Consider the following 21882-nt stretch of genomic DNA (forward strand, 5'->3'; position numbering starts at 1 on the left):
TTAAAGTGCTAAGAATTCAATCTGGCAGGCTATTTTCAGTAACTTAGTATATGTTCTTCACTTACCCATTATTTTACATTCTGCTTGTGAGTTTTGATACATTTTAAAATAAAATCACAATGTGACATGTCTTGAATGTTATATGAATAGTTAGATGTACTTAGTAATATTACATTCTATGATAATTAATAGTCCGAGATTCCCTAATAATAATTACTTTTTTAATTCCAATTTTTTTCCACAAATAAAGAAATTTATTCATATTATCATTCAGTATGATTAACACGAAAATATATTTTTAGCTATTGCCTTTGAAATATTGCAAAATACATTTTTAGAATTTTAAATTATTTTAGTCGATGTAAAAAAATATTCATAAATTGAGAGAATGAAAACTATTTATAAAAATATTTATGTATAAATTTTTCGTACACCTAGTTTGATTTCACATCTTAACACTTTGTGTGCCGGTGTCCTCTAAATTTACCAGCCTTTGGGGCCGGCTTAACTACTGGATATATTTTGATGAAATTTTAAATGCATAGACATTATATACCAGAACAATAGGTGTGTTATTGTTCAAAACATGTCCCTGTATGGACACGTCAAAATTCACAAATAAAGCGGTTTTTACTACTCTACTCCCTTCTTACATATGCTTGTTGTGTTCCAAGATAGACTCTGGCTTCCTTATTCTCTATCCAGTTTTTCTGTCCCTTTACTCAGATTCTAGAAGCCGTGAAGAATGAAAGGTAAAGATCACGCGAATGGATGTTTATCTTTTTAAATTTGCATAAGAACATCTTACACATTAAACAGTGTAATATCTCTCATAATACCAAAACAATGTGTATTGATTCTCAACAGAGTACTATCAGTGAAATAGCTCCTAATAATTCCAAATGAATCTACCGTGTCATGAAAATTTAAATACTATGGACTCATATTAATATGTAAGCGGACCACAAAGTGTTAAGCCTTAGGTAATTTAATGGATACCATGATACCTTAAAATTACTGGAAGAATATAATGGAATTAATTAATAATTTCTCAACCTATTCATTAGCAGAAATATGTAGTATATTTAAGACAAAAATTTCAATAGGACATCATAGAATATTTACTTATAAAATCGATTTTCCAACTATTTACAATAAATTTTACCTATTTATTTGCCAATAATTTTTTTTAATCCTAAGATGAAATGGATTCCAATCTATATATTTATTAAACAATGTGTGCGGTGACCATGTGTACTTCATATCTCATAAATATAGTGTGCTAGTAATATTTGCAACCATCAAAATATTTTTTACTTATATGATCATGTTTTACCAAATAGGTACATAATAGTATAGTAAATTATTATTACTTTTAATCAATTTTCTTTTAGGATATCCTATTTATAATAATTAATAATAACATCTATTTTTATATTTGCCTCCTGTTATGTTGGAAACTTTTGTATCATTACCTGTACACATTTTGTAAAATACCATTAATCAGGGTGGGTGTTGGTGTATATATAGCAAAACCCTTTGGCTTCTGGCATTGACTACGTCTTCAGACAATCTTAAATGTAGTTTGTCGAATAAGTAACCAGATATATTTCATTGTTCTACTTTTTATCAATCAAATTCGGAAATAAAGAATTGTAGAGAGATAGGATTTCATTGTATTCTGTCTTTAGAGACAGATAATAAACAGGGCTTAACTTATATCATCATGTTTTGTAATAATTCCATAGCTTTCTTGTAATATCACTTCATTTGGGATGTCAATTTAATTGATTTGTTTTCTGTGGTATTAATTATAATTTATTTAGTTTTGTTCTATGATTTTGGTTTACAAATTGCGGTTTCACTGAGAGATGGCTTTAGTTGAATTCAACCAGCGGCAAGTAAAAACTACATAGCCCTTTTTGAATGACAATTACGCTCCAAATATCAAATTATACAATATTTTGAGTGTGTCCAAATATTTTATCAAACTTCATGTTATTAATTGATTTTGCATTAATTTTGTGAAATGACATGATTTAAATATGAAAATAAAACACTCGAAGACTCCTTTTTGAGTTTATTAGTATACATGTGACTAGTTTCGAGAACTACAGACGTTTCCATCAACAGGTGAAAACACAAACTTTTATGAAGTTGAGTCATGTGTGCAGTAATCAACTCAAAATGTGAAAAAAGTATTGTTTATATTTAAATCATCAAATAGCATTATGAGTCTGATATTTAAACACAAATATTTGGTAGAATTTATATAAAACTATTAAGTAAAATCCCTAGGTACATGGCTGCCAACCTAATGCAGAGTTGCAAGTATGAAGCATTTAAAAATTTAATCAATTTTCATTAATAGACTATTGTCACTTTTTTATTGGCGGACAAATCAAATTGCAAGATAATCCGTTTTATTTTCTATATTAAAATTAATAGGGAAATATGTATAATATAAAGGATTAAACTCTATATTTCAATTGAAAGAAAAATGTGACATCATTTTTTGTATATCCGCCAGGATCATAAAACTAGCGACCTCTGTTACCGCGCGATTAGTATTGCTGCTGAGTTTAAGTACCCTTTTGATAAATTTCATGTTGAAAGTGTCGGACTGAGTGAAAAAATTTTGCATTTGTTTTAAAAGCATTGCTGCCAACATTTTAAAACCATGCATAACGAAGCAGTCTAAGTCAGTGTTGCTAACCAAAATGCTGTATTAAAAAAATCCTTTGTAATAAAGAGTATTCTCCTCAGTGAAAATAGCCTATATATCACTTTTAAATTACAAATGTAATCATCTCACTTTCATATTTTCATTTGTTAAATAACAAGAAAATGTGTAATGTGGTTGATCTAACATTATCTTTATGTTATGTTGAAAATGACAAAAAGGCAAATGTAATTGCTATCAGCATTGACAATATCCATTTATGTATTTCTGAATGACAATAATGAGAATCATATATTGATACATTGTAATCGTAATTGTCTTTTATCTCGATCATTTATGAATAAGATTTTTGAATAAGTACATACTAAAATTTATAAACTAACCATTATGTATATTTGACATACAAAAGTAAACACAAAAACTCATGACAATACGAATTCATCATAACACAGAAAAATGTGACAGCATTTGAATTAAATAATTTCTTACCATCATGTAAAACTTCCATGATAAAAATATCACATGTGTTTCGTGCTCCCATTGATAGTCAATTTGTGAAAGCTTTTTACTTTGTACTAGGTCTTAGAACTTTAGAGGTGTGACTAATGGGTGACTGTTACTTTTTCAGTTACTGATTGAGATCATATTTGTTGCTTTTTCTCAGTATATTTTTCTTTCCAATTTATGTTTTGTTATCAAATACGCAATACTCAACCGATTGTGTGATAAGCTTTAAATGTAATCCTTTTAAAGAAGTCATTATTTCTTCCAGATTTTTAATTCGATGGCCAACATCTTTAGGATATACAAATTGGTTGGTTTCCATGGATGACCGTTTAGTTTAAATGATAAAAGCACTTTATCGGCCAACAGAGGATCCGGGTTCAAATCCTTGAGTAACAGTCACTTTTTTGTGTTATGATTAATTTTATTGTCATTGTTAGTTTTTTTCTTCATTTGTTAAATATAAATGTTTAATATTTACATTTAAATGATCGCTTTATTCTCCAATGAACTTGTAAAATGATAACTATCACATGAATTTAAATATTGAAATTTTCTTAATACAGGTGGTCTTCACTTAATAACCATTATGGTCCGCCTTCCAATCATTTCAATGGAAGCATGAATATAACATCCGAAACTTGAGTGGTGTGCTATTTAATCATGGGTGCAATGGTGAATGTTACAGTGTATAAAGTAATTACTTAAACCTGCAAATTCCCAGACTTTCATACTTTTCATCTTCGTTGAGATATCAATAAATAATATTGAGTTTCTCTTTGACCACAAACATTGATAGCAAAAGTTTGTTTTACCAACTCGGTTATTAGGTGAGGACTGCTTATATTGATAGGCACTATTTTTTTATAAGTATGCTTAAGTTGTGTACAGACGCTTGGCAATCCTTCAGAACCGTTGCGAATAGAATTTAAGAATGTGTAAAAATACTTTTATCAATAATTCCCGTTATTCAAGGCATTATATCACCAAACAATCATCTCAGTATAACAATGGCCATCACTTAAAAGTTTATTAACCCAATCTCACAGTGCCCATATAGATTTATGATCATCTAATGATTATTCTCAGGACAGCATTGATTTTTGTTTTGACATTATCATCTTATTCAAAGCTCAAGTGTATAATTTATTACAGAAAACGGTTGTCATTATAAATACTGATATTGTTAAAAGAAAACTCAATAATTCTTACAAAATGTATGGCTAAAATAATAAACAAGGTTTGTTTCATGCTCGCCATGGGAGATTTGACTTGCGGAATTGGGTTAAAATACTATCTTCATAGAATTCATAACTCGCAACGAAAAATATTAATTACTTTTGAAACATTATGGATATAAAGTGATTTAAAAAATGTAAATTCAAAATTGGAAATATTTTTAAATGTTTGGTCTCTTCCATTATGAATTACCGTGCTTTCACTGTATCTGTATGTACTTATATAAAAGGCCTTTAATTTCTTTACTCCCATAATTGTCACAGGACATCACAAACATATAATGTATTTGTTCCTAGAAAGATGTAATAAATATAGGCAAATAAGTGTAATTTGTAAGAAAATATTGGCATCCCACAAAACATAGCAAATGACTGTGATGAAGAAATCATACAAAGTTGGTGGTAAGGGCTTTCATATTACATATAATGGATAATTTTGATTCCACTTTCATTAATTTTAAATAATTATAAGACTGGAAGCTGACCAACTTCCAAATTAATTCAATGATTCCTCCTGGTATACCCTGTTTACAAGATTGAGCTAGTTGATATGTTCTTCTCTGTAGAAAGTAGACAACTGATGTATGATCTCATAGTTGAATATTTTTCGAAGGCGTTATACATATGAAGCTATTGGTAACAAGGACAGTATTCTCCAGTTGAATTCTTCTTTTTTTCATTGTTCCTACACACGGGCGAATCAATTGCTTCCATAACGAACTTGTAATGTCGCCATGTTGGTAATTTTCATTACATTCATGGTCCCCAGGCCTCAATTCTTAAATTAGCCAGCCATATGCATGTGTGTACCGATGTAAATATGAAAACCATACTACGTTAAAATATGATTCATTATCATTAATTATTTTTGGTTAAAGATTCTTTTCACTAGATAATGATAATTTTGAATCTGTAGAATATATATTTTTTGATCACTTAACCTTTTTAACGATAACATTATGCGTAGTAGTTTTCATATTTGACATTCAATTATGAACCGACGTGGAGATTGCTGTCTCCGTTACCAGCAGTGTCATATATTGACTTAATCTTAGTTTCCTAATCGTATTCCTTCTGCTCGCTCTCAATGAAACTTGTGAATTATCAGTAGGCAAAATAATATAATATTGGCATAGTCTACATAGGATGATGCTCTACATACTCTCACGTGTGAAGATTGAACTAAGACAAAATGATGTAAACAACCAAAGCCTCAGAACCACGCTTTGATAAAAGTGAGTGTAATAATATAATACTCGTAGATTTTTATAATTGATTTTTTATCAAAATAATATAAGAAACAACTTGACTTCTTCCATTAAGGATTTCTTTTGTACTTTTTTACCCTCGTTTTGAAGAAATATAAATATTTTACTATACCACCCAAGATCTTCTAAAATAAACTAAATATCAGATTTATTATATCAATATTTATTTAAATTCTAACAAGTGAACCGCGCAGTGAATGTCAAATTGTGATATATTCTTGTAATGTCTTAGTAAAATCAATATTTTATTGTATTCTCAACAAATAATAGTTATTTATATTTCACTCCTATTATGTGTACCTACCTTAATAAAAAATCTTTTCATAAAAAAGTCTATTATTTACAATAAATACCGTTATTTTCTTAAAACTTCTTTATACCTTACCCACACTTAATGGTGCATTATTGAACAGGAATGGGTACAGAGATACTAAAAAAGATATTTCTGCCTAAATCTGTCCATCTCTCTGCTGTCGAAAGCTGGACTCTAACTCTAATTACCAAAAGTATAGAATGCTCAAAATATCAAATTCCAAACCATGATATAGTGCAGGACTGAGAATGCAATTAACTATCTTCTAAATATTGCACTAATAAATGCAACAACGCCCTAAAGCACCATTGCATAAAAAAAAGATCTCGTTGCAAATTAAGAAGATGCTGATGCATACCTGAAAATTCACATCATATCTTGGCCCCAGGTTTTTGGAGGAGTCTAATATCTGTAAATAATTAACTGTCTGTGCTAATAAACGAACTGACGAAAAATCTTGGACATCTATTAACCTTTCTTAGGGACTCGAATACTTTGGTAAGATCTACAAAGCAGAGGTAAGCTGTTTTATTAAACTCTTGCTTTTTCGACAATTTGTCTAGCAACAAAGATGGCGTCTGTTGTTGATCTATTTTTTCTAAACCCCTGTTGTACTTCTCTATTGGTGATTTGTCTTTGCAATTTATTTTTGACAATGGTGGTTGTAAGTTTTGGAACATGATTATCCATTGCTGAAAATTATTTTACTTGAATATCAAATCCTCATTTCTATTCATCTTGTTGGCGAGAATAACCGAAAAGATCCATTGTTCAATTGATTTGTTCTTAATGAACGGATCATTTAGATGATAGTAATCAAACACCCACCTCTAGATATGGTACCCTATGCAATATTATAGGTAGTTTAACTTTTTTATTATTTGTCCCCAACTAGTCAATATCAAGTTAACTGCCAGCCACGTGCACCAACATTTTTAATAAAAAACAAGGAAATGTTCTAATAAGGGATATAAAATAAAACTCCAATGAAGTTTAAACATTTATTATAAATAACTGGATATTACGTGTATAATAATTTTTAAATTAATGAACATGACCATAACAAGGCCTAAAATTCATAAAAATCAACAAAATAATTACAAAACAAAAGTTTTTTTTGAGATTCTTACTCTTACTAAACATAAAAAAATGTGGAAAATCTTTTTTTCTTTGGAATGTAAATCCACTAGATATAATTAATAATAAACTAAATAAAACAATTAAAATTGACACATTCAACTTCGGGTAACCTATGGTTAGCATTAAACACGACCCATGTCGTCTAGGTCGTTTGCGTCGTGGTCCAACTGCGAGTTGAATATGTACAAATCGAATGTTATTCATATCTTATATTTGTAAAAAATTAGAGATTATAAAAAATAGTACGTAATAATAATATATGTTTGTATATATGAGAACACTTACAATTACAGTTATCACACACATTTGTAATATTTAGTAAATAAATATTTAAGGTTTCGAATTTACCCAGATGTCCATAATCTTATATTTAAATACAGCTTAGCTGCAGAGGTGGGAACTTACTTGCCTGTTACTGCACTTTAGCAAACTATAGTCCTAGAGCACATAGTTTCGTCAGGATTACTTTTGAAGTTACAGCATATAACGCGGGTAAAATATGTTAAAAAAAAAACACTTTAAGGAAAAAAAATAGTTTCCAGATTATCGGAAAATTTAAAACTCCGACCGGGCAGCCCTAGAAGCATGTCACTATGAAAACTTTTTCAAGAGTAATGTTTAACAAGCATTTATTTTTAAAATGTTTACAAAAAACTAACTGATTTTGAAATGAACAAAATTTTGAAACATTGAAATAGAATAGGAAGAGATAGCAGAATTCCGCTCAACTGCAAAAAAATCTAGGCAGTGTTTAGTATGTTTAGTAAGTTAAGTAGTTCCCCCTTTAAAAATATATAAGATACATCAAGTTACACACATATATCTTTAACTCACTATCATAGTGAAATTCCAAAATTTTACAATGGATATTTATCCCTGTCGTTAAAGGGTGTTATACATAGACACATATTTAATGAGGTGGTTATCGATAGACATTTATGTTACAGAATAGGAAAAAAATTTACGCAAAGGAAGGACTGTTTTCTTAAACTTTTACACTTGGGTTCCACTGCACACATCTCAAATAACTCTAATGACGCTGTCGCATTAGCAGTTTTAAATGTGTTGAAATTCGGAAATATCGACTTTTGAAGCTCATTGTTATACTAATGTCGTTCACTGATGAAAGACAGTGTATTAAATAATAAAGCATGTGGATTTTAGATGGCACACGTGTCAGAAAGTTAAAGAACTTCAAGCTTATGGGAGATTGAATAAGTACTATTAATTGATAAAAGATAGTGTGCAAAGAAGTCAACATATTTAAAAATAAGAAAAAAATTGATAGTCAGTCAATGACATTATAAATGACATCTTGTTAAAAAAAATTCAATAATAAAAATATATTCAATCTGGTAGTAAAATGTAATTAAATTATGTAACATTAAAATTGACTTTGTGATTCAACACAGCCTGTTAAAACAAATGACTCAGTACTTAAGAAGATGTTCCAGGTATGGGATCCTCATCGCAATCCATGGGTGTATCCTCGAGGTTGTCAGCATTCACTTCAATTTCCGGGCATCCATAAGCTGGAGTCAAAGGAGAGACGACCACTCCATCCCAGACTGTTATTTCGCGAGCGATATCTTTCCCTGGAATAAAATGCAACAATTATTTCTATGGTAAAGGGAAGAGGGGCACAAGTCTTTAACATATACCACAGATGTGTCACTACAGATATATATCCCCCATTTCTTATTGAAATTCCACTTGTCATTCATCTGTTTGTCCCAAAATTTATTTCATAAATTCCAATTATATTTCATTTTGGCATTGGAAAGGGTTAAGGACTTTTGATCACTTGAGGATTTCTAAGTTTGAATGTAACATACCAGGCCCTACAAGGTAGAAGATGATTTGATACATTGAATATATAGTACTTTACACTTTATTGCTGGTTGCATTATAAAGTATGGAAAAATAATAAATTTTTCAAGAAGGGTGACTACCTTGCTCAAAGTCTTCGAGACCCAACATGTAGGGATAGCCCCCACGGGACAGCAAACGGAGCAAAGTCTGCGCAGTCAGGGTGATCTCGTCCATCTCCTTAAGGGACAGGGAGGACTGAATGTTTCTGCGCTGCAGAGTCCCTCCGGTCCCGGGCAGATATATCCCGGAGCTCAGAAGCTGAATGGCACGTCTGGTGAAATATTAATTATTACAAAAACATTGCCATAAGAACAATATGCACACATGTTAGTATTCAGTAATGTTGTTAAAATTTGACCTTATGTTGTGCATTATATGTACCTGAATGCAAGGTTTAGCGGCAACGCTTGCGAAGAGGGATTGCTCATGATGGAGTGGTGAGCCAGGTTGTCCAAGAGCCACGGCTTGATGGCGGAAAGCCCAGCATAGCGAGAGCACATGTCTTTCAAGAGACGAATCAGCATCTGAAGGGAAAACAAATCAAATTAATTATTATTTCATTAATGTTTCTAGATCGGTCAAATGATAGAATGTTTACTTTGAAAGAGTCATACAAACCTTGATGGTAGAATTTTTAACATTAGCTTCAAACCACAAGGCGTGGCGAATAGCCATGGTGTGCCCTTGTACAATTTTATGGGGCAGGTGAATCTAAAAACAAGGAGCATCACAAATAAGTAACGGAACACCAGAAACAGATCAGATGCCAATACATATTTTTCTGGGTTTTCCAGCCAAGTAATTGGTACTTAATGTTGAGGTTTCGAACCGCGCTGCAGCATTATCCCCCATACTAATGTACCGCAATGTTCTCAAAAACATCACTGAGATGTGCCTATAATACACGGCATAATAAGCCCGGAAAACGCTATCGCCATTTCAAATGAATGCAACATAAAAACAATTTTAAAATGTATAAAAACACAGCGAAAGCGCAAAAATTTCAAACATTAATCAAAATAATCAATTGAGAAACAGAATAAAGCAAAATCTATAATTTGAGGGAAAAAAGTGTTTTATATTATTAAGTAAAAAAACATTTACATGAAAGACGAGCAGTTCCTCAATATTGGTGAAGGTTGCATTCCTACAAAACAGAATGCTAGACTTATGGAAGTATTTGAAAGAAAACATTATCTAAACAGAACAAAGCAACCTGTCTCCGGGTGGTTTAAGTGATTTAATGTTCACCATTCTGCCAAATATTTTAACATCTATTCCACTGATCCACAACCGCAGGGCCAGAATGGTGAACGTAATACAAGTGTAATAAAGCGATCACTTAAGTTAGCTGGTAACAAGTCACCCAGGTCTGCAGACAGCTATATTATCTTTTTAATTGCTTTGTCTCTTTTGAGACATCTTAATATATCTTGGTAAAAATTCCTTGGGGATGGAATCTAGTATTTGTGTACAAAGATTTAGACACAAACTTTTTATATTGCCAAAAGAATTTTATTTTATTGTTAATGTTATGAAAATTTTCAAAAACTACAAAAAATATATATGAATCTTATTAATTATTTGGTTAATGTGTTCGTATGTATAAAAAAAAAACAGCAATCTTACCTCATTATATTCATGACTTACCCTGTATCTCAATTAAATTATGTCTATCAGTTTAAAAAAAAAACAAACTAAAAATAACATTGCACAGATATTTTGAGCTGTTGACTTCTATGTTCGCTTAAAAAAAAACGCTTTATTATCAAAAAATCATCTTACAAAGGATACTATCATAAAATAAGTATATTTTGAACGCTGGACTCATTAATTGTGTATATTATCATTTATAATAATGTGAGCAGTTAGACCTTACATCAGAATCCGGCCACTTCAGGTTCGGGCTCGCAGTCCCCAGCAAGATACGAACAGTCGCCTCCCCGTTTTCAATGCAAAAACCTCGTTTGTTAGTGGTCACTTTAACCTTTTCGCTATTGAAAGTAAGGTTTTTTTTCAATTCTTCAGTCACCTAATAAAAATTGGAGGAAATTGAATAACAAAGTTCATTTTGAAAGAAAGCGGAATTTAAAAAATAAAGTACAAAAAGTATACGAGGCATACCTTAGATGACAACTTTAAGATGGCCTCCTTAGTCGGGATACTTTTAAGAATGAAGATGATATCGGCGACATTTTTTCCTTTCAACATAGTTCCTTGCTTAAAGGCTCCAACATGACGAGCCGCCAAGAGTTCCTGATAATTAAACATAAAAACATGATTCCGATAGTTAATTGTACATTATTTGAGAAATGGCTGTACAAAAAATAAAAAGTTTATCATACATATGGTGCCGCGGACACTTTCTCAACCACAGCATCGATGTTGGAGACCAGATTCAGAACCGCTGCCTGTTCTTCCGGCGTGGGAGTCAGCTCAGCGTGTCTCTTCATCAATGCCTAGGAAACAGAGCAATATTTAAGTATTGTACAATCCGAACAACTCCTGCAAATGCATCAACTTCACATTTTGCGATAAAAGTAAAAGATTGACATTTTCATCCTGAATTAAATTTTACCTCAGTAAATTCGGTATCTTCGGGCATAGGTCGAGCCCTCGGAAAGGAGGATTGGCACAAGGCGAGGTCGAATGCCGGACGACATTCTGTGGGTCGAGGGACGAATTGACGGTTCATATTAAACCCCCTTCTCATTCCTCCACGCCCCCGCCTCTGTCCTCGCCCCATCCCTAAGGAGGGGAAAGTATAGATTCAAGCTCCAACTATTAGCGAGAATAATGTTATCTATCAACTTCAGCCATTTCAAGCAGTCCTAACCAATTAAATTTATAACATGTCACAATTGCGGTAGATACTCCAGATTTAAGAAATAGATTTTATTTAATTTTTTAATAAAAGTTGGAGATTATTCTTTAGGTTAACCATCTCTTCCAATGGAAATTATGTTGCGCCCCCCTGCTGCCCCATAAAAAATCATTTTGTTTATTGAGAAAACAGACATAATTTCAGTTACCCTGCCATCATTCTAAATTGCAAATATCAATAACTTGAGTGATAATTTTTAAGATATATAAACTGAATATGCTTAAAATCCTTGTACATAATAATGGCAGGGAAAATTTTCTTAGGAAACTAATAATTAATCTTTTTATATTAAAAAAAAAAAAAACAGTTGTGGTTGCATTTGACTGCGGTAGAATTTTGGGGTGTTAAAGAACATTTAAGAATATAAGTATTAGACCACCTGTAGGTTTTCCCACACTATGGTAGGCAGATGCCAAGTGATATTTTTATAGAAAAACGAGTCCATTTATCACCCAATATAAGGTGACCAAGAGAAGAGATGTTTCCATTTTCACTTTGGCAATTTCCTTTACATATTGACATAAAAATATACAGGACGTTTTGCGCCTTAAAATATTTGAGACATATGAGAACGGGAACCAACCTAAGTAACGTTGCATGAAGATGTTCTTGATGTTAGAAGCGTTGGCTTTTTTCGACGAAGCTTCGTCAATAAACTAAAAGAAAAATGTTAATCACATTAAACAAGGAAATATCACGAGTCCTTTTGAAAAATTGAGCCTTAGTTCCAACCATAAAGGTGGTCTTTTCAAAAGTAACACATTGTCTTTCTTTCCTAAGCATCTCCAAAAATAAACATAATACAGTATAATTCTTCCACTACTGCAATGTGCCATTACAACTTGCATACTCAAATGCCTACCTGTATTTTTCCAGATCAAGGAACATATTTTATAATATTGGATTAATATTATGGAGAAACCTCATGTGTGGCAGCCAAAAGCACTCTCCATAACATTAGTTATAATACTGCCTATTCTTAAAAAAATTCAATCTAAATCATCATACACTTTAAATACAAATTACAGTCAAACTCTGTTATAACGAGGATGAAGGGACCAACTGAATTTGCTCATTATAACCGTTCCTCGTTATATCCGAGAATAGGTTTTTTTATTTAAATTGTATATTTTTTTAAACATACCTTTCACATGATATATTTTTAAATGCAGATAAAAATACAATATTGACACTGAGAATGACGAAAACTTTTTATACACTTCAATATTTTTCGCACCATGTTCTATTTCAAGAATATTTTCCGCCTTTTCACGAGACACTTTCTTATTAGTAGATATGTTGATAATTAGAGGGATTGTTTTTGACTGACCTGCTCTAGAATTGATCAGACATTCCCCCCCCTCGTAATGTTTATTATGCAATATCCATAGTAGCCATAGAACATACAAAATATAAAAACTATCTTAAAAATCCCCAAAACAAGCATGACGTTCAATAACTATAAAATAAGTTATATATTGTAATAAAGAAGGTCCTTACAAACATGACAAAGTTTACAATTTGCAATATGCAATTCAAACCCATAACGGTGAATCACTTTTCTTTTATTGTAGGTGACAACACCAATTTAGTAATTAGAGTCATAACGTAATCCGATCCTGAGGATAATGGTCTAATTGCCTGGTAATAGGATTTTATTTCATGAGGTCGAAAATGTTTTAAAACATTAAAATATTTACAAAATTTGAAAAAAAAGACAATCTCTTTTTGCTCGCTATAGCCGAGAAGTTGCTTGTTATAACCGTGAATAAATATATGGAGAAAATCGTAAACCAGAATGTCAACTAATGTTTCCTCGCCATATCCGAGATCTCGCTATAACTGTGCTCGTAATAACCAAGTTCGACTGTATATACCTTTACTATAAATTTTACACTTTTAAAACAAGTTATACCCCTTCAAATCAAACTACATATTTTTTAATATAAATTATACACAGCAGCAATGGCAGGAGTATTGCATACCTGTACTAGTAAGATCTTAAGTTCTACAAGCCACTAAGTAGGGCCCACAAGGAAAATTGTACACTAATCGTCAAGAAAGAAGCACAGTACATAATAAACTGTATATCATTATGTCTTGCCGTGGTTCACTCTGTGGACCCCCCTCCTTTACAGTACAATAAACAACAATAGTTTAGTACAGTTACAATACATACTCTACATATAAATTACTTATCTTATTTTACAATCTGAGACTTCCTATTGTTAACTAATCTAAAATTGTTTCTGTTATTGTCGCACTAGAAGGCTATTTTATGTTTGCACTCGAAGGACGGGCGTTTTTTACGCCTGCGGAACATCGGCGACGGGAATTGATAATTGTGTACATATGGTTAAGATCTTAACAAAGAGATTGGTACATAATATTCATATCTCTGTTCCATCTTTTTCCTCATTACTGAGGATTGTGACCCTTGTGGTACATTAAATATTCATATAGAAACATTTAGAATGGAAGGCCGGCGCAGAAGGTAAAAATACCCTGCCCATTCTTAAGCATCAATCGACCAAATGGGTAGAAAAAACTTTCCTGTCTTTAGTGTCATTACATTTATTTATGCTACACTATATTTTCAAAAAAGCAACAAAGCTTAGCTTTGATAATGATTTTTTATGATGATAGTTGTAAGACTAATGGGTTGACGGTTTATGGGGTCTAATTATTCACCTTTCTCGAAATTGGCCATCATAATTATTATTTATAGAGTTATTCCAGGGCACCAGATGTATGTTATTTATTTATTTTTATTTGCCAGTCACTCAGTTAGAGGATGTTTCTGCCAGTGACAAGTCTTATTTTTATTTACAAACAAAATAATAATAATAAAGAATAATAATTTTAAAAAATCAAAGTTTAAATGTGTGTTGCATAAGCATTGAGAGAATTCTAAACTTCCCAGTCACCTTTATTTTTCAGCTAACATACTTTCAAGGTTACGTATCTCTACCTAAAAGCGTAATGTAAAACGGACCCTTATACATCTTATCAATCCTGACATATTAGTGACGCAGGTTCACGCATCCGATTAACAAAAGTTCATTCTTCATTTCATAACTACTATTTTTTCAATTCTACAAACGCATGTCGCTTATTTAAAGTCGGAAAATATTTTTAAACCACCATATCTGGTGGCGGCCATATTATTTTAGACAGAAATTTAAATAGATTTATATTATCCACTGACACTTCGTGATGGAATTGCATTTTTAAATATATTATTAGATTAAAACCAATATTTTTAGCTTTTCCACTTTTTTTTTTATTTGACCAGCGACCGGGTTTCGTCGTTACCGACATCATCAGACTGGTAACCACTGACATCAGACTGGTAACAGACCAGTCTGATGATGTCGGTAACGACGAAACCCGGTCGCTGGTCAAATAAAAAAAAAGTGGAAAAGCTAAAAATATTGGTTTTAATCTAATAATATATTAGAAATTTAAATTTCGTTTTTTAAAATATCATGATGTTCCATCGAACGAAAATAAAATACAGTGGAACCTCTCATAACGAGCAAAAAATATGTGAATAACCACCAATGACCATTCAAAGCCGACTTCCCCATTCCGTATGTTTTTCAAGTTTTCAGTACGTGCCGGGGGGCATTTTTTTATAGACCGCCTTTTCGGCGTTTCCAAACATCGGTGTTTGATTTTCGAGCCCAAAAACCGTTTTTTCCGTTACATTTTTCGATTCGAAGTTTTTTTGTCGTTTGACACGCTAAATGCAATCGAGCAAAAGACTAAAAAAAGAGCACTTTTTCCAATTTCGCGTCACGTCGACATCGCAGATCGTATTTTTTGGAGTAAAAAAATAATAGTAAAACTAAGTTTAAATTTGAGACTTTCGAATATCAATCGTCAAAGAGCTTCTCGGACATGAGGAAAGAATATTTTAAAAATGATTTGTTTCCCAGAAATTTTACGAAATTTTTGTTTTGAGCATTTTTTGAGTCCTTATGTCGCCGGCGAAATAATATGATATAATGGATCATTTTCAGACGGGAGGAATACATAATTTAACATACTCACCCTATAAAGGATTGTATTAGACTCGTTTTGTGTTTATAACAGCCGATACAATCAATATTTTCATTCACCATTTTCTTTTGGAAAATTCGCATTCGTAAATACGTTGTTTTCCTAAGTTGGTAATGAATGACGTCACAGAAAAGATGGCCTTATATTAATATTGGTAACATTGCTAAATTATTAGCGGCTCTATTTGTTGATGCCTATGGTCCACCCTCCCCCCCCCCCCTCCTCTCATATTTGTATAACACAAATGGTAGTGTAGTGGTAAACAAACAATCCACACTACTATTACAGCTCTATAAACCATAGATAATAAACAACATGACGTCATAAAACGTTCGATGACGGAAATTTTTCGTTTTATTCAAATACCTTTAAAAAAAGTTTAAATCCTAATATTTCACTTACTTCTCTACAGATTTCAATAAGAATGTTAGCGATATAGTCTTGTGATTTTTCATATTAATTTATAAGCCAATAATCACACATCGTGAAATTTATCCATTCTGAATTTGCATTCGCATTCGGGAGTGAAATAACATTTATTGGCATTGTTCACGCTCTGCCCATTTTCTGCAACCTTCGTTTTCTTTGCTAAACTTTTCCAAACAAGACGAATTTATAAATACATACCCACCAACGAAATGGTTATTTGGAATGCATTTATGTTCAATTTTCTACAATCAAGCAGCATTCATTCTGTACGTAGCTGCAAGCTATCTTATCTTTTGCCATTTAAAAAGTACAGAGAAAATAAGGTTATCAGGATAAGAATAGAACAACAGAGCTGACTATGTTAAAATAAACAAGTTAAAGGTATACATATCTCTTACTGACCGCCTTATCGCGTCACCTTTAATACCACATATCAATTGAATTGCAAATTTAAAAAGATACGAAGTAAAACTAAACATTCCATAGAAATAAAAATACAGGAGATAAAAATAAAACACATTTTGTATTAAATTAGCCAGTGCACTATATAGTGCAGTGGTCCGCCTCCGTAGCGTAGGGGTTAGCGCGCTAGGCTACCATGCTGGAAGTCCCGGGTTCGATTCCCAAGAGGGTCAAAATAAATATTATTAATTTTTCAGTCTAATATTATTTAATGTGAACCTGGATTGGTGCCTGAAGCGGAAGACTGATCACCTTCGTGTATTTAACGATCAAGATAACACTACTTCTATATGATGCAGTGCCCTATGCACCATTGGGTGCGTATAAGGGTTAGAAGGAGAGCACTATGCCAAGATGTACTTTACTGTAGAGTTACCTTCAACTGACGTACAAAATCAGTCGAAAAAACGCCATAAGGTACTTATGTACCACTTTGAAAAATCCAGGCAATATGGATGGGCAGAATTGTAAACGTTATGTGGTACTAGTTTTAACCCTTACTGGTCCAATGTCGAATCTCATTCGACATCGATTTTTTGCTCTTAGGTCCCATGTCAGATGTTATTCGACATTTTTTTCATCGTTAGTATTTTTTATTTAAATTCCAAGCTTACATTTTTGTCAATCGTATCTATTACAACAGTATGTGGAGCAGAGGACAAGATTTTTTTTCCAATTGGAATGTAACTGTCTACCTAGATTTTTTTCTAATTTTGAGGGACCGGAAAGGGTTAAGGTAATTCACGGACCATAAGCCCTGTAAATGCCCAAACTTCAGTATTAAATCTTAAAACTTATTTGTGTTATTAGAACTAGGCCAGCAGTACGCTTCATTCGTCAAAAAAACACGGGGTTGCCTACCATACTCGTGAGCGCATGCGCGAGCTACCCCGAGGATGCACGAAATCTTGGGAAAAGCTAAAATCAGGAAAAATAAAACCAAAACGTAATGTTAACCTGATGAAATATATTTTTTTGTTCCAGACTGCAAACATAAAATATTGGATGTTCTCAACGTAAGGCTCGCCATCGCTGATTGTCTAAATATATCTACAATTCATTGGGATTGTTAATATATGGGAATACTCGGGTTCCGATCAAAGAGAATTGTAACTTAGCCGAAAAGTTTCCTTATAACGCTAAAATCTAAATGTCACAGTATTAATATTCAGCATCCATCTCTCAAATTTCGCGCGAAGTACTTCCAAATAATGCGTAATATTGTGTTATCGGACAAACTTTACATAACCTTAAAAACATCGTTTGGGAAAAGAATCGTGGCTAAAATCAGATTATGAGCTTAAAAGAGGTTTAGTGAAAAACGAGACTGTGTGCAGTATGATTTATGTACAGTATGGACGAAGTATATTTGCTAAAAATGTCATTAAGCAGCGGAAAATGAGGAATAACATTAATTGCCGTAAATTACTATGCGAGCAAGAATTCCCGTAAACGAAATATGAAAAATTGATAAATTACTTACTGTTTGGCGAGAGGTGATACAATACGACGATCCCTAGGCGAGCTGCCGGCGAAAAGTGCTGGTGGCTCGCCAGAAAAATCAACAGAAAATCAATAAACACAATCCTATCGCAGCGAGAGCAACAAGCTGCGCCGGTATTTCAAACAGGTACCTGTTGAATTGTTTTGATTGGCGAAACGCGAACCATACATCAGTGATTGGTTGTAATACAGGAGAGGGGATATCCTAATGGCTGCTACAGACGGAGCCAGAATGCATATGGCGGCTGTAGATTTTTTCTGTATTATCTCTGGTCTATCTCGTTCACGTATGAATTTTGAGATTACGAGGACTACTAATTAGTTAATATTACACCGCTCTTTCACATTTATGACACGAACGTCAACACAAAATCACGCCGGGTGATTTCGTGTTGACATTCGTGTCATTAATGTGAAAGGGCGGTGTAAAATTAATCAATTAGTATTCCTCTTCATCCCAAAATTCATACATGAACGTGATGGACCAGAGACAATACAGAACAATTTACAGCCACTATGTACATTCCGGCTCCGTCTGTATCAAGCGTGATATTTGAGTTTCTTCTTCTTTTTTGTCTTTATAAGGCTGTTGAGTGTAATAATCAGCTGATTTATTTTGCGTAGGCTATTTTTTGTGTGTAAATAGTGAGAATATCCTTTTGGCTACCAGGACTCTTTGGGCTACTATCCCAGAAAGACCGCGATTTAACCAAAAAACTGTGTAACATAATTTGTGAGCACCTTTTGAAGTGTTTCAAATATCTTCCGCACAACAAAAAAATCTGATTTCTGAATTTAGTTATGCAACATTATACAAAAGTCTAATTCATCGAACAACTAATGAAAACTTTAAAAAAACTGTTTTCTTTTTGCTAGCCATAGCCGAGAAGTTACTCATTATTACCGTGAATATATATGGAGAAAATCATTAACCAGAATATCAACGGATGTTTCTTCGTTATATCCGAGATCTCGCTATATCCAGTTCGACGATATATATATCGCTCACTCCTTTCAAGAACGTCATAAATCAAAAATCGTCAATTTTCAGATGTGCATGTTTTCGGAATGCCCAAAAAATGTACTATATCCCAGCAAAAGAGGCATATTTTTAACTTAATATTTACCCGCTACAGGGCAGAAAATGTTGTTTTTGCATTTTGAAGTAAATGTATTGTTTAATTATTGTTATAAATAAATTAAATATTTTTCAAATGTAGAAAAAACCTTCAGGTCTTACCTAAAAAGATCTGTTGCACGGTAAAAAGTTCAATAAGTGGCTTTATATTTATTTTTAATACATTGTGTTATATTTTTAAACATTAAAATCGTTCTCCTGAAAAATCAAGTATTTTGATTTATGACGTTCTTGAAAGGAGTGAGCGATATATACACATGTATTTTGTATGCCTCCGTAGTGTATTGGTCAGCACGCTCAGCTCCGTTCTGGAGGTCACCTTTCCTTCATGTGTAAAACGATCAAGATAACACTGCGTTTATGTGACACAGTGCCCTATGCACCATTCGGGTGCGGATAAGGGTTTTATATATATATATATATATATATAAACATACATGTTAAACATCGTCCAGCATTCAGAACCATAGAGGAGTGCGGATCTGACAATTGTTTGGTAGATTTTCTCTTTAAATAAATGGGTCACAAAAGGTTCTCATCGAGGTTGGGAACTTGATCCACCCACACTTATTCTATGTGTTACATTTGCTACGCACCCTCCATCCCTATTGTTTTGTTACCCTAGATATGTAAAGCGAGTATCTCGCAGGAGTTTTGAATATGTATCACTCTTGTGTTTAACAATTCGCAATAAATTAACAGTAAAATAAAACGCAGATGGTTAAAAAGATTTATTTTCAGAGTTTGAGTACATGAACATTTCTTATTTTCTAATATAATGTAACATTTTTATAATAAAGCTTCAGGTTAGAAACTTCATTCCTTCCGTTAGGATCTAGTATTTATGTTACTTTTGTTCTATTTGTTCTATAAATTGACTTTTATTTGTAAATATAAGTATTAAATATAATATTATATTATATAAGTATTAAATTGAATTTGTATCACTCTTGTTTTTAACAATTTCCAATAATTAACAGTAAAATAAAACACATTTCTTTAAAAAACTTTATTTTCAGAGTTTGAGAACATGAACTTTTCTTATTTTCTAATATAATGTAACATTTTAAAGCCTCAGGTTAGAAACTTCATTCCTTCCGTTAAGATCTAGTATTTATGTTACTTTTGTTCTATAAATTGACTTTTATTTGTATATGTAAGTATTAAAATTAAACATTATATTATATAAGTATTAAATTGAATTTGTATCACTCTTGTGTTTAACAATTTCCAATAATCAACAGTAAAATAAAACACATTTGTTTAAAAAGCTTTATTTTCAGAATTTGAGAACATGTACTTTTCTTATTTACTAATATAATGTAACATTTTTATAATAAAGCCTCAGGTTAGAAACTTCATTCCTTCCGTTAAGATCTAATATTTATGTTACTTTTGTTCTATAAATGGACTTTTATTTGTATTTATAAGTATTAAAATTAAACGCTTTTTCTCTTCACCAATCTTGCTGACTCTACAACAAGGAGTAAGTTTGCTTACCAGTTGTATTTATTTACATTTCATAGATTAACAACCAATGGTTTAAAACCAAAATACATGCGTAAGTTATTCAAATTTAATAGATATTTTTGATATTGCTGATAATTGTTTGAAACTTTCAGGAAAAGTCCAAAGATGTCACTGCAACTCCTATTTTAAGGAGAAATTTGATATCATTCAAATTATTTGTGCGGATATGATTGTCCATACTCCCGTGAGACTAATACTGTTCAGATGATAGTATTCCTCTATTTACAAGGAGTGAACTTCTCAAAATGTACAGTTCAGCATGATTTTATTTAGAAAAAATACCTGTTTACACATATAAAGAGATCACTTATAAAAATATGAAAAAGTAACCAAATTAACAATAACTAAAAACCTATCTTACAAAAACTTTGTTTAAAATCGTTAGTTTTAAAGTAAAATATATCATAAAGAGAGCCATCAAATGTAAATGATACATCGCTCACTCCTTTCAAGAACGTCATAAATCAAAAATCGTCAATTTTCAGTTGTACATGTTTTCGGAATGCCCAGAAAATGTACTATATCTCGGCAAAAGAGGCATATTTTTAACTTAACATCTATCCGCTACAGGCCAGAAAGTGTTGTTTATGCATTTTGAAGAAAAGGTATTGTTTAATTATTTTTTTTAATATAATAAATATTTTTCAAATGGAGAAAAAACCTTCAGGTTTTACCTAAAAAGATCTGTTGCACAGTAAAAAGTTCAATAAGTGGTTTGATATTTATTTTTAATACATTGTATTATATTTTTAAACTTTAAAATCACTCTCCTGAAAAATCAAGTTTTTTGATTTATGACGTTCTTGAAAGGAGTGGGCGACATGTACAATTTTACCTTCAAACTCACGATATA

At 32.0% G+C, this 21882-nt stretch overlaps 1 protein-coding gene across 3 annotated transcripts; it reads right to left on the reverse strand.

Annotated features, from left to right (window-relative positions):
• Positions 1 to 6993: 6993 nt before the first annotated feature.
• Positions 6994 to 18502, reverse strand: LOC148311302 (interleukin enhancer-binding factor 2 homolog). Of its 3 annotated transcripts, XM_088256825.1 has the most exons (10): positions 18342 to 18494; positions 12486 to 12558; positions 11597 to 11766; positions 11364 to 11477; positions 11143 to 11274; positions 10898 to 11050; positions 9637 to 9729; positions 9400 to 9542; positions 9099 to 9289; positions 6994 to 8741 (listed from the first exon to the last, which is right to left on the reverse strand). In XM_088256825.1, exons 2-10 carry the CDS (start codon positions 12499 to 12501, stop codon positions 8584 to 8586), a joined length of 1170 nt encoding a protein of 389 aa, XP_088112951.1. In that variant the 5' UTR covers positions 12502 to 12558; positions 18342 to 18494; the 3' UTR covers positions 6994 to 8583. The 3 variants fall into 3 exon arrangements, with proteins under 3 accessions (XP_088112951.1, XP_088112954.1, XP_088112955.1); XM_088256828.1 differs by lacking the exon at positions 11597 to 11766 and having other exon boundaries at positions 18342 to 18408; XM_088256829.1 differs by lacking the exons at positions 11597 to 11766; positions 12486 to 12558 and having other exon boundaries at positions 18342 to 18502.
• Between the last annotated feature and the right edge of the window lie 3380 nt (positions 18503 to 21882).

This window comes from Brachycentrus maculatus, unplaced genomic scaffold (genome assembly GCF_059751285.1).
Source record: "Brachycentrus maculatus isolate JH-2025_06_01 unplaced genomic scaffold, ASM5975128v1 h1tg000068l, whole genome shotgun sequence".
In the NCBI taxonomy this organism is placed as follows: domain Eukaryota; kingdom Metazoa; phylum Arthropoda; class Insecta; order Trichoptera; family Brachycentridae; genus Brachycentrus; species Brachycentrus maculatus.

What these genes read in the sequence shown, in the direction of transcription:
- LOC148311302 (XM_088256825.1), bottom strand. An exon ending in AAGATACCGAATTTACTGAG is followed by an intron (nt 11,478 to 11,596) that starts GTAAAATTTAAT and finishes TCTGTTTCCTAG; the next exon opens with GCATTGATGAAGAGACACGC. An exon ending in AAGTGTCCGCGGCACCATAT is followed by an intron (nt 11,275 to 11,363) that starts GTATGATAAACT and finishes TTTAATTATCAG; the next exon opens with GAACTCTTGGCGGCTCGTCA.